Source organism: Gorilla gorilla, chromosome 13, assembly GCF_029281585.2.
Source record: "Gorilla gorilla gorilla isolate KB3781 chromosome 13, NHGRI_mGorGor1-v2.1_pri, whole genome shotgun sequence".
Lineage (NCBI taxonomy): Eukaryota > Metazoa > Chordata > Mammalia > Primates > Hominidae > Gorilla > Gorilla gorilla.
This window is the reverse complement of record NC_073237.2, coordinates 134,543,903-134,554,871: the sequence shown is the minus strand read 5'-3', so window position 1 is coordinate 134,554,871 and position 10,969 is coordinate 134,543,903. Positions and strand designations below refer to the sequence as shown.

The 10,969-nt window shown below is 59.8% G+C and overlaps 1 protein-coding gene across 9 annotated transcripts in view; it reads right to left on the bottom strand.

The window, feature by feature from the left end:
• CACNA1B (calcium voltage-gated channel subunit alpha1 B) overlaps window positions 1-10,969 on the bottom strand; it is a 248,526-nt gene that overhangs the window by 3,623 nt on the left and 233,934 nt on the right. For all 9 annotated transcript variants that reach the window (XM_055350334.2, XM_055350333.2, XM_063696940.1 and 6 more), the window contains 7 exons: window positions 10,312-10,419; window positions 6,289-6,401; window positions 5,088-5,215; window positions 2,685-2,820; window positions 2,259-2,375; window positions 640-844; window positions 131-381 (listed from right to left, as the gene is read on the bottom strand). In XM_055350334.2, coding sequence (XP_055206309.2) covers window positions 131-381; window positions 640-844; window positions 2,259-2,375; window positions 2,685-2,820; window positions 5,088-5,215; window positions 6,289-6,401; window positions 10,312-10,419 — 1,058 coding nt within the window. The remainder of the gene's footprint in view (window positions 1-130; window positions 382-639; window positions 845-2,258; window positions 2,376-2,684; window positions 2,821-5,087; window positions 5,216-6,288; window positions 6,402-10,311; window positions 10,420-10,969) is intronic.

Sequence of the window (10,969 nt, the reverse complement as noted above, 5' to 3'; positions counted from 1 at the left end):
GGCCCTTGGGGTTGCTGGGAATGACAAAGGGCAGCAGCGAGGCCCTGGGGAGAGGGAGGAGCCCGTGGGACAGGGGTGCTGGGCCGAGGAGAGGCAGCTGGGCCCTGACCTCCCCACCTATTCCTCTTACCTGTGGGTGGGGTCCTGGCTCCTGGCCAGCTGTTGGCGACGTTGGGTGGCTGCTGAGGGAGGGCTTGGGCTTTGGGGGCTCACGGCCCCCAAAGCGGTCGCAGGAGTAGAAGCGCTGCTTCTCCGAGGAAGAGGATGAGGGCTGCCTCCGCTCCTGGGACCGGCCCCGCTCCTGCCGGCGCTCTCGTTCCCGCCGGCAGCCTGTAGGCCCCTCTCCCGGGGCCAGCCCCGGCCCCGCAGCACTGCTTGGTGCTGGCCAGGGAAGAGAAGAAGTTAGCACGGCCAGCCCCAAGGCAGGGACCCCTGACCCCCGGGGCCAGCAGGACAGAATTCAGGTGATGCCAGGGGAGGCTAGGGTGAGGGTTAGGGCCTGGGCCTCAGTCCCACGCTGCTCTGGCTGGTTATGGGGTCATGAGGCCCACAAAGGAAGAGGGTCCCCCATGGGCTGCTTGGACCCCCTGACTCGGGCCATAGCTCCCTGAAGGACTCCCCGGGCCCCTCCGCACGCACCGCCATCCATATCGGCAGACAGGCTGGGCCCCTTCTCCAGGGACCTCTGCTTCCTGTCCCTGCGGCGGTGGCAGCGGTGGTGGTGGTGGTGGGACGCCTGGCTAGGGGGTGGGCGGTCCGGGGTGGTGCTGCAAAGATGAGTCCCACGGGGCCGCTGGGCCAGCGTGGAGATGGAGCGCTTCATGGGGCTGGCATCTGTGACGGGCTGTGGGCAAAGGACAGGGGTGGGCAAAGGACTGAGAGTGGGCCTAGGGGAGGCACCAGGGTCAGCGGGGATGCAGGCATGGAAGTGGGTGGTGGAGCAGGCCAGACAGCAGGCCCACACGTCCCCCATCCTGGTCTCACAGTCAGAAGGACCCAGGCCTGAGATGGTAGCCCAGGAGGGCAGGCTGGGGGCGGACAGTGCCTGAGTCCCCACCCCATCCCACGTGTTGTGCCAGGAGGAGAGAGGTGGCTGGCTTGGCTGGAAGAACCCTGAGTGGAAACCAGAGACGCCTCTGCTGGCTGCAACGGGATCACTCTGCCTGGTGCGTCTGGGGTGGACTGGCTCCGGAGCTGCTTCCACAGCCAGAATCAGGACCTGTGAAGACACCTGGGAGGGGTAGGCCCTCCCAGGTAAACTCACCCACAGCCGCCAATGCATCACGTGTGTGAAGGAGGAGGCCCCAGCATAGGCTGCAGGGAGGCTCAGCCTGCACCCACCCACCAGGCAGCACCCAGGAGGGTACCACTGGGCGGGGAAAGAGACAAGGGAGGAAGGCCAGGTGGGAAGAGGAGAAAACCCTAAGAGGGAGGAGAGGCAGTGAGGAGAGGAAAAGGGTTTGCTGGCCACAGCAGAGGGATGGGAGACGAGCCACAGACAAGGTTCAGATCCACAGTTCCACAGCCCAGGTCGGCCGAGGGACAGGGCTGGCACGGGGGCTCCGGTCACTTTTGGCCAACTGAAGCAGGCTCATGTTGCAGGTGAGGCCCAGAAGCTCCTCCGAGGCCTCGGAGGTCGGGGCACAGTGTTCCCAGATTGGCCTCGGAGGGGCGACCCTCCCAGTGTCCTTGTGGAAGGAGCCTCCCCTGGGAAACACATGGGGCCAGAGCTTCCTCTTCCTGAATCCAATGTGCATGTCCCAGAAAGAGGCGAGCCCAGCAAGGAGCTGGGTAGAAAAGTAGTCCAGGGACTGCCCATGAGCAGGGAGGGTCCTCTGCAGAACCACAGGCGGGAGAGGGGACTGAGGTGTCGGTGAAATTTTCTGGATGAGAGTGAGGGTTGTCTCAGGGAGTAGAGCCCCGGAAAGGAGGAACAGAACATGGCTGAGCCAGAGTGGGGGCCCCTATGCCCCATGGCCCCTAATAGGAGGCTGAGAACAGGCACAGCTGTCCTCTACTGGACCTGACCCACCCTCTGGAGAAGCCTCAGGGGCTGAAGGCGTCCAGGCTGCACCTCTGTTGGTGCCCAGACAGGACTGCCCGGGGTGCCTGCTCCTGCCTCAGCAAAGAGCTCCACACATGGACCCCAGCCCTCTCCACCCCAGGTCTCCTCACCTGCAGGAGGCCCAGAGCCACACCCCCACTTCCCCACCCCCCACTTGCCCAGCCCAGGGCCTGGACCCTCCCAGACCACCTACCTGAGTCTCGGCCGCAAGGCGGGGCATAGAGGCCGCTCGACCCTGGCTCTCCAGCCCAGGCTGGGGCTCCCCATCAGGGCCCCTCCGGGTTATGCTCTGCATCTGAACGTCCACAGCCTGTGGATACAGCACTCACCTAGTCCCACCACACAAGGCACCGCGGACTCATCTGATCCCACCCCGGACTCGCTCCATGAGGCAGTGGGGTCTCACCCAAATCCATCTCAGTCTCACCTAACTCCCACTGCTGTTCACACGTCCCCCATCCCAGTCTCACACACCCCCCATCCCTGTTCACATATCCCCCACCCCAGTCTCACATGTCCCCCACCCTAGTGTCACACGTTCCCCACCCCAGTCTCAAAATCCCCCATCCCTGTTCACACATCCTCCAACCCAGTCTCACTAGCCCCCGGGAGTGCTCACCAGTGCTCCTGACCGCCCCACAGGGATCTCTGTGGAGTGGCCACGCTCCAGGGGTGGCCTGGCCTCATGGGGTGCATCCTGGGTCCTTTGAGTGCCCCAGGAGACAGACTCTTTGATGCCACTCTCTTGGTTTTGTCTGTGGCAGAGAAGACAAACAGATTCCTATAGGGTCAGAGACTGCAGGTGCCTTACCAATAGCCTGGTGCTTCAACCTGCCAGGCGTCTCCACCACATGCAGCAGAGGTCAGGGGGTTTGGCCACCCTGTTCTGGACTGAATTGAGCCCTCCTTTGGGCACAAGAGCCCCAACGTGGCCTGTGCACGCTGGACCCAGGCAAAGCCTCATCAAAGGATATGGATCCAAAACAGGGTCAGAGCAAGAAGGGATTCAGAGTGGCAGAGAGGATGCAGAGCACCAGCTTACAGCCCACCGTGCTCAAGTCTGAGGGGGGCCTGGGTCTGTCACCCCCTCCTCTGGACAAGAGGCTGATCTGTGAAGTGGGAGCAGGGGTTGTCCTTGCCACACAGGACTATCCTGGGAAGGAGTGGGGCCGCATGTGTACAGCCTGCATTAGGACAGCAGCTGAAGAAGTCCTGCCTATGCCAGCAGACAGCAAGAGAAGCTGTCATGGAGAGGACAGGCTGGGACAGATGAGGGCAAAGCTGTCATGGAGGGGACGGGCTGGGACGGGGGGTAGGGGGCCTCGCCCGGGACTCTTTGGGCTTCCTCCTCCAGGGGCTTCCTCCCTCAGGGGCCCCTTGCTGGTGGCTCCTCCTTACTTCTCTGACCCCCCAACCCAAGCCACGATGAGCCTTTCCATCCCTCGGCTCTCTGCTGGGGTGCAGCCTTCTGGCGGAGGCCACCCCACACATGCTGCCCATACGCCTGCCCCTATAGCCCCACCCGGAGATACTTCCGCACTGGTATTTCTCATCACTTGTCTCCCAACTGGCATGGAATGTGTTCGGGTGAGTGCTCATTCTCACATTTAGTGAAACACTGAAGACTACATTCTTAGTCATGCAGGTTGAGTGGCACTGATCACTCTGAGCTCAGACTGGAGCCTGATAGTCTAAATGGACCACACTCTGACCACAGCAGTGGATGCAGAGATGGCAGAAGGACACACTGGTGGTTGCTGGGGCTTCTGAGAAGCCCCATCCTTTGTCTTCTGAGAGTTGCAAGCAGCTCTCCTTCCATGCTGTCTGGGGCACTGCAGCCCCTGCTGGCACCAGGCACAGAGCGGCCGCAGTGGCAGGCTGGTGCTGAGAGGAGGGGTGGTTAGGAGAACCGGAGCTGGCTCCTAATGCACTGCTAACCCTGAAATAACACCACGTCCAAGGCCAGAGGTGTGCTCAACCCGCTCACTAAATGGCTCAATAAATACCCTCACCAGACCCAGTCTGAGTGGGTGCTCTCTGGCTTGGAGTTGTAATTGATTTAGGTAGAAACTACCATCACAGAAATAACAGAAGCTCAATTTCCTGCTAAAAGCCTGGCTTAGATAAACCCCAGACACCTCACTATCTCCTCCCACCTGCACATACAGTCAGAATCAGGACTTTAAATGTGAGGAAGGTTTTCAACAGCATGCTGAAAGCAGTGTGGGAATGGGGGGCTGCCAGGGGCTCGGGAGTCAGTCCCCAGGATCTGGGTCCTGAGATTTGGGAGCACACTTTTCTGGGCCACAGTGGGAAAAAGTGATGGTTCTTGTAAGTCACCTGCTTCTCGGTGATTTGTTACCCGGAAATATTGTGGTAAGAGTTAAGTGATACAAAAGAACCTTACCAATTTCTTTACAAAATATAACAGCTTCAGAAATCAGTACCAAAGTGGAGATCTGAGAGGAAAAGTGCCTTACGGGATTAGAAAGATCAGAGCAGTAGAAGGCCACTGACAGAAAGGGGTGGGAGATGGAGGTGGAATCTCAGCATCTGCTGGCACGGAGGGCCGATGCGGAGCAGGGGCAGGGGCCTCTTGTCTGAAAGGGAAGCAGGTGCATGTGTTGGGAATGGGATGTGGTTGTCTAAGTGCTGTTAGGAAGGTGGGTTCGACGAAGCACCTGTCTAATGTCACAGGAAACGATTTTAAAGTCTGCCACAGAAACCCAGCAAAGGAAGAGCCCTTGACTGCTCTCAGGCAGCAAGTACAACAAGCATCTGTAGCAAAGCCAGCCCCTGAGAACTGAGATGTGGCCTGGGGGCTCTCTGTCCTTGGAGGGTTGCTAAGGGCCCAAGTGCAGGGTCAGATGGCAGACATGCCCCTCAGGTGCCTCCAAGCTGGTGAACCCGGAGGCCAGTGGAAGTGAGGGCCAGGGAGGTCGAGGAAATGGGATGTCTGCTTCCCCCTTTACTGTCTTTGGACCTCCTCCTGTCCAGCTATGTCCTGCATCTGGATACTCACATGGCCCCGCCATTGCTGAGGGAGGTGGAACTCTTCTGTCGAAGGAAAACCCGGGCTCCTCGGAGCACAGCCGGCTGTGTCTGCTCCAGGGTGGCCTTCAGAGGGTGGAACAGGGACACAGGACCCATCTGCAAAGGAGGCAAAGGGAAGGGAAAGAGCTCCAATGGGCCTGCAATGTGGCCTCTATGACCTGCTCTGACCACGTGGCATGGGGCAAAAGCCAGGTCATGTTCAAGCCCAGCCTAAGGGCTCTTTCCCCTTAGCAAGGGGTCGCTTACTTTCCCTGATATGTCCCTAAATATGAGCATGTGACCAAAACAGTGAAGCAAGCCAGGGGACCCTTACAGCATCTCCTCAAAACCTTGCCTGTCAGTGACTTCAGGAAAGCCATGTCACCTCTCAAAACCTCAGTTTCCCTGTCTACACAACTAGGGGATTGGACCAGATTACAGGTGGCAACAATATTCCATCTAATCATCACCTTGAATTGGCTGGTGGGAGTTAGGGTTAGGGTTAGGGTTAGGGTTGGGCTGAGCAAAATTCCGAGATTTCAGGGCTGGGGAAGACTGCTGCATGGATTAGTGATGTCTACCCCAGGTGTGAGAATGGAAGGTGTGGCCTGAGCACCACCTATTCTCCATCTGAGGACTGGGTCAATGTCCCCAGAAGCCCTGGACACCTAGACAATTTTCCAGCACAGAGACTACATATGGTCACCGAAGACACGGCTGTGTGGGAAGGATGACATCGGGAAGATGGGCCCCCAAATCATCTCAGTCAAAGGCAAGAGCAGAACAGACAATGATCCTGAACCTATCTGAATTTCTTTGCTCTCTGTGTGAAGGGAAAACAGTTCTCCTTTCACCTCTCCAAACAATCCTCCCCAAATGGTCTTCACATCTTCTTCTCTTCCACCCCATAACAACCATGACACTGCCCAGCCCAGCCCTCATCTTCTGGCCCTGAGTGCTGACTTTCTATGTCACGAGCTGCCCAGTACCGCCAGCTCATGGAAAGCATAAAGGCTGTGTGTAGCTTCTGACTTTGGGGGCCAGAGAGGTAGCTGCAAGAATCTTTCATCTTCCTTCTGAGATACTTTTTCCAAGAATGGTGTGCATCTCCCCTGTTGTCAAACCCCCGAAGGATGCCAGAGCCTCGGAGGCATCACAGTTTTCCTGGAAAACTGAGGGCCGCCAGCTACCTGGGAGAGGCCTCCAGGAGCCTGCTGCATCTGGTCTCTGGTGGTTTTGTTCTGCTTGTAGAAGTCGAATATCATCAGAGCTGCATAAACTTTCCCCACTGTCATCTCATCAGCTGGAAAAGAACACAGGAGTTGAGATTCGGAGAAGGGGGCAGAGGATCCACGGAAACAAGGGATGGAAGTAAGGTGAGGAAACAGCCGCCCCTCCCTCGCCCCCCACAAGGACTCCTGGAAATGCACTGGGACAGAGGGCTCTCAGGCAGAACATGGGGCTCGGCCACCAGGAGTTTGGCCTACCTAGGGCTCCTCCAGATGCTGACCTGGCCCTCCTGGCTGCCCTGACTCCTCCTGAGGCCTCTCAAGGCCGGGCTGAGGCCATCCCCACCTGCTTAATGCAGGGCCCTTCCTGTGTCTCCTCCCCAGAAAGCAAGATGGAGTTGGGCACCTCCCGGCGCTCCCTCACGTCTCCCACAAGGAGGAGTTGGGCACCTCCCCGCGCTCCCTCACGTCTCTCACAAGGAGGAGTTGGGCACCTCCCCGCGCTCCCTCACGTCTCTCACAAGATGGAGTTGGGCACCTCCCCGCGCTCCCTCACGTCTCTCACAAGATGCAGTTGGGCACCTCCCCGCGCTCCCTCACGTCTCTCACAAGATGCAGTTGGGCACTTCCCCGCGCTCCCTCACGTCTCTCACAAGGAGGAGTTGGGCACCTCCCGGCGCTCCCTCACGTCTCCCACAAGGAGGAGTTGGGCACCTCCCCGCGCTCCCTCACGTCTCTCACAAGGAGGAGTTGGGCACCTCCCCGCGCTCCCTCACGTCTCTCACAAGATGGAGTTGGGCACCTCCCCGCGCTCCCTCACGTCTCCCAAAAGATGGAGTTGGGCACCTCCCGGCGCTCCCTCACGTCTCCCACAAGGAGGAGTTGGGCACCTCCCGGCGCTCCCTCATGTATCCCATAAGATGGAGTTGGGCACCTCCCCGCGCTCCCTCACGTCTCCCACAAGGAGGAGTTGGGCACCTCCCCGCGCTCCCTCACGTCTCCCACAAGGAGGAGTTGGGCACCTCCCCGGCGCTCCCTCACGTCTCCCATAAGATGGAGTTGGGCACCTCCCCGCGCTCCCTCACGTCTCCCACAAGGAGGAGTTGGGCACCTCCCCGCGCTCCCTCATGTATCCCATAAGATGGAGTTGGGCACCTCCCCGCGCTCCCTCACGTCTCCCACAAGGAGGAGTTGGGCACCTCCCGGCGCTCCCTCATGTATCCCACAAGGAGGAGTTGGGCACCTCCCCGCGCTCCCTCACGTCTCCCATAAGATGGAGTTGGGCACCTCCCCGCGCTCCCTCACGTCTCCCACAAGGAGGAGTTGGGCACCTCCCCGCGCTCCCTCACGTCTCTCACAAGATGGAGTTGGGCACCTCCCCGCGCTCCCTCACGTCTCCCAAAAGATGGAGTTGGGCACCTCCCGGCGCTCCCTCACGTCTCCCACAAGGAGGAGTTGGGCACCTCCCGGCGCTCCCTCATGTATCCCATAAGATGGAGTTGGGCACCTCCCCGCGCTCCCTCACGTCTCCCACAAGGAGGAGTTGGGCACCTCCCCGCCCTCCCTCACGTCTCCCACAAGGAGGAGTTGGGCACCTCCCCGCGCTCCCTCACGTCTCCCACAAGGAGGAGTTGGGCACCTCCCGGTGCTCCCTCACGTCTCCCACAAGGAGGAGTTGGGCACCTCATCGTGCTCCCTCATGTATCCCATAAGATGGAGTTGGACACCTCCCGATGCTCCCTTACGTCTCTCACAAGATGGAGTTGGGCACCTCCCCGCGCTCCCTCATGTCTCCCATAAGATGGAGTTGGGCACCTCCCGGCGCTCCCTCACGTCTCCCATAAGATGGAGTTGGGCACCTCCCCGCGCTCCCTCATGTATCCCATAAGATGGAGTTGGGCACCTCCCCGCGCTCCCTCACGTCTCTCACAAGGAGGAGTTGGGCACCTCCCCGCGCTCCCTCACGTCTCCCACAAGGAGGAGTTGGGCACCTCCCCGCGCTCCCTCACGTCTCCCAAAAGATGGAGTTGGGCACCTCCCTGCGCTCACTCACGTCTCCCAAAAGATGGAGTTGGGCACCTCCCCGCGCTCCCTCACGTCTCCCAAAAGATGGAGTTGGGCACCTCCCCGCGCTCCCTCACGTCTCCCAAAAGATGGAGTTGGGCACCTCCCCGCGCTCCCTCACGTCTCCCAAAAGATGGAGTTGGGCACCTCCCGGCGCTCACTCATGTATCCCATAAGATGGAGTTGGGCACCTCCCGGCGCTCCCTCACGTCTCCCACAAGGAGGAGTTGGGCACCTCCCGGTGCTCCCTCACGTTCCCATAAGATGGAGTTGGGCACCTCCCCGCGCTCCCTCACGTCTCCCATAAGATGGAGTTGGGCACCTCCCGGTGCTCCCTCACCTCTCCAAGATGGAGTTGGGCACCTCCCCGCGCTCCCTCACGTCTCCCACAAGGAGGAGTTGGGCACCTCCCGGTGCTCCCTCACGTTTCCATAAGATGGAGTTGGGCACCTCCCCGCGCTCCCTCACGTCTCCCATAAGATGGAGTTGGGCACCTCCCGGCGCTCCCTCACGTCTCCCACAAGGAGGAGTTGGGCACCTCCCTGCGCTCCCTCACGTCTCCCATAAGATGGAGTTGGGCACCTCCCCGCGCTCCCTCACGTCTCCCACAAGGAGGAGTTGGGCACCTCCCCGCGCTCCCTCACGTCTCCCAAAAGATGGAGTTGGGCACCTCCCTGCGCTCACTCACGTCTCCCAAAAGATGGAGTTGGGCACCTCCCCGCGCTCCCTCACGTCTCCCAAAAGATGGAGTTGGGCACCTCCCCGCGCTCCCTCACGTCTCCCAAAAGATGGAGTTGGGCACCTCCCCGCGCTCCCTCACGTCTCCCAAAAGATGGAGTTGGGCACCTCCCGGCGCTCACTCATGTATCCCATAAGATGGAGTTGGGCACCTCCCGGCGCTCCCTCACGTCTCCCACAAGGAGGAGTTGGGCACCTCCCGGTGCTCCCTCACGTTCCCATAAGATGGAGTTGGGCACCTCCCCGCGCTCCCTCACGTCTCCCATAAGATGGAGTTGGGCACCTCCCGGTGCTCCCTCACCTCTCCAAGATGGAGTTGGGCACCTCCCCGCGCTCCCTCACGTCTCCCACAAGGAGGAGTTGGGCACCTCCCGGTGCTCCCTCACGTTTCCATAAGATGGAGTTGGGCACCTCCCCGCGCTCCCTCACGTCTCCCATAAGATGGAGTTGGGCACCTCCCGGCGCTCCCTCACGTCTCCCACAAGGAGGAGTTGGGCACCTCCCTGCGCTCCCTCACGTCTCCCATAAGATGGAGTTGGGCACCTCCCCGCGCTCCCTCACGTCTCCCACAAGGAGGAGTTGGGCACCTCCCCGCGCTCCCTCACCTCTCCAAGATGGAGTTGGGCACCTCCCCGCGCTCCCTCACGTCTCCCATAAGATGGAGTTGGGCACCTCCCCGCGCTCCCTCATGTATCCCATAAGATGGAGTTGGGCACCTCCCTGCGCTCCCTCACGTCTCCCACGAGATGCAGTTGGGCACCTCCCCATGCTCCCTCACCTCTCCAAGATGGAGTTGGGCACTTCCCCGTGCTCCCTCACGTCTCCCGCAAGATGAAGTTGGGCACCTCCCCACGCTCCCTCACGTCTCACAAGATGGAGTTGGGCACCTCCCCGCACTCCCTCACATCCCTGTGGGATCCCCTCTTGCCTTTCCTCTGGATTTAAAAAAAATAAATTCCACACACCAGGAGCTCAACACAACAAACCCACGCTCATCTCCGCGGCTCCTCTGCCACCCAGGGCTCTCTTGGTTGGAGCTGAGCGCAGACGCATGAGGAGGTGAGCCCACCTCTCCAAGGTGGCCTGCCCTTCATCCCTCACCCTCACCTCCACAGCCCTCCAGCCACTCTGGGTGGGAGAGTAAAGGTGGGGGCTGGGGGCATTTCTCACCCTCACACTTACGCTTATGGGGTGGTACCAGCAAGTCCAAAGTCTTCTGGGGCAGATTGGCCCACACAACGGAAATCTCCTTCCTCAACTCCGCGTCACACTGATGCTGCTTTGTCCCAGCTGCACCAGGATGATGGTGGGGAAGGGGAAAAGACAGAGACGTTAGGAGCAGCCCTGCAGCCGCCAATGGGGCAGAGCTGGTGCAGGTGGGGAGATGAATGGTGTAGGCGGAGATGGGGTACAGACGGTGCTGGAAGGAGGGTGCAGTGGGAACAAACGCTGATGCAGAAGCTGCTCACAGCTCTCCCTGCTGCGAGTCTGCCCAGAGGAGGAGGCAGGTGAGCAGGGCAACCACCTCATGTGCACACGTGTGTGTCCGACGTGGGTGCATGTGCTGTGTGCATGTGCATGTGTGTGCATGCATGTGCACTGCACGTTCGTGTGTGCATGGGACGGGCAATGGGGATTTAGAAGGAAGATGGCAGCACTCCAGCCATTCATCTATTCATTCAACAATATTTACCAAAAAACTCTCAAAAACTTCCCTTCTGGAGTTGACAATGCTTTAGTCTACCAATAAAGCAGTAATAAGTTTAAAAAAAAAAAAAAGTGTACTGGAGAGTGCAAAGTGCCAAGGCAAGGAGAGCAGAGCGGGGAAGGGGAATATCAG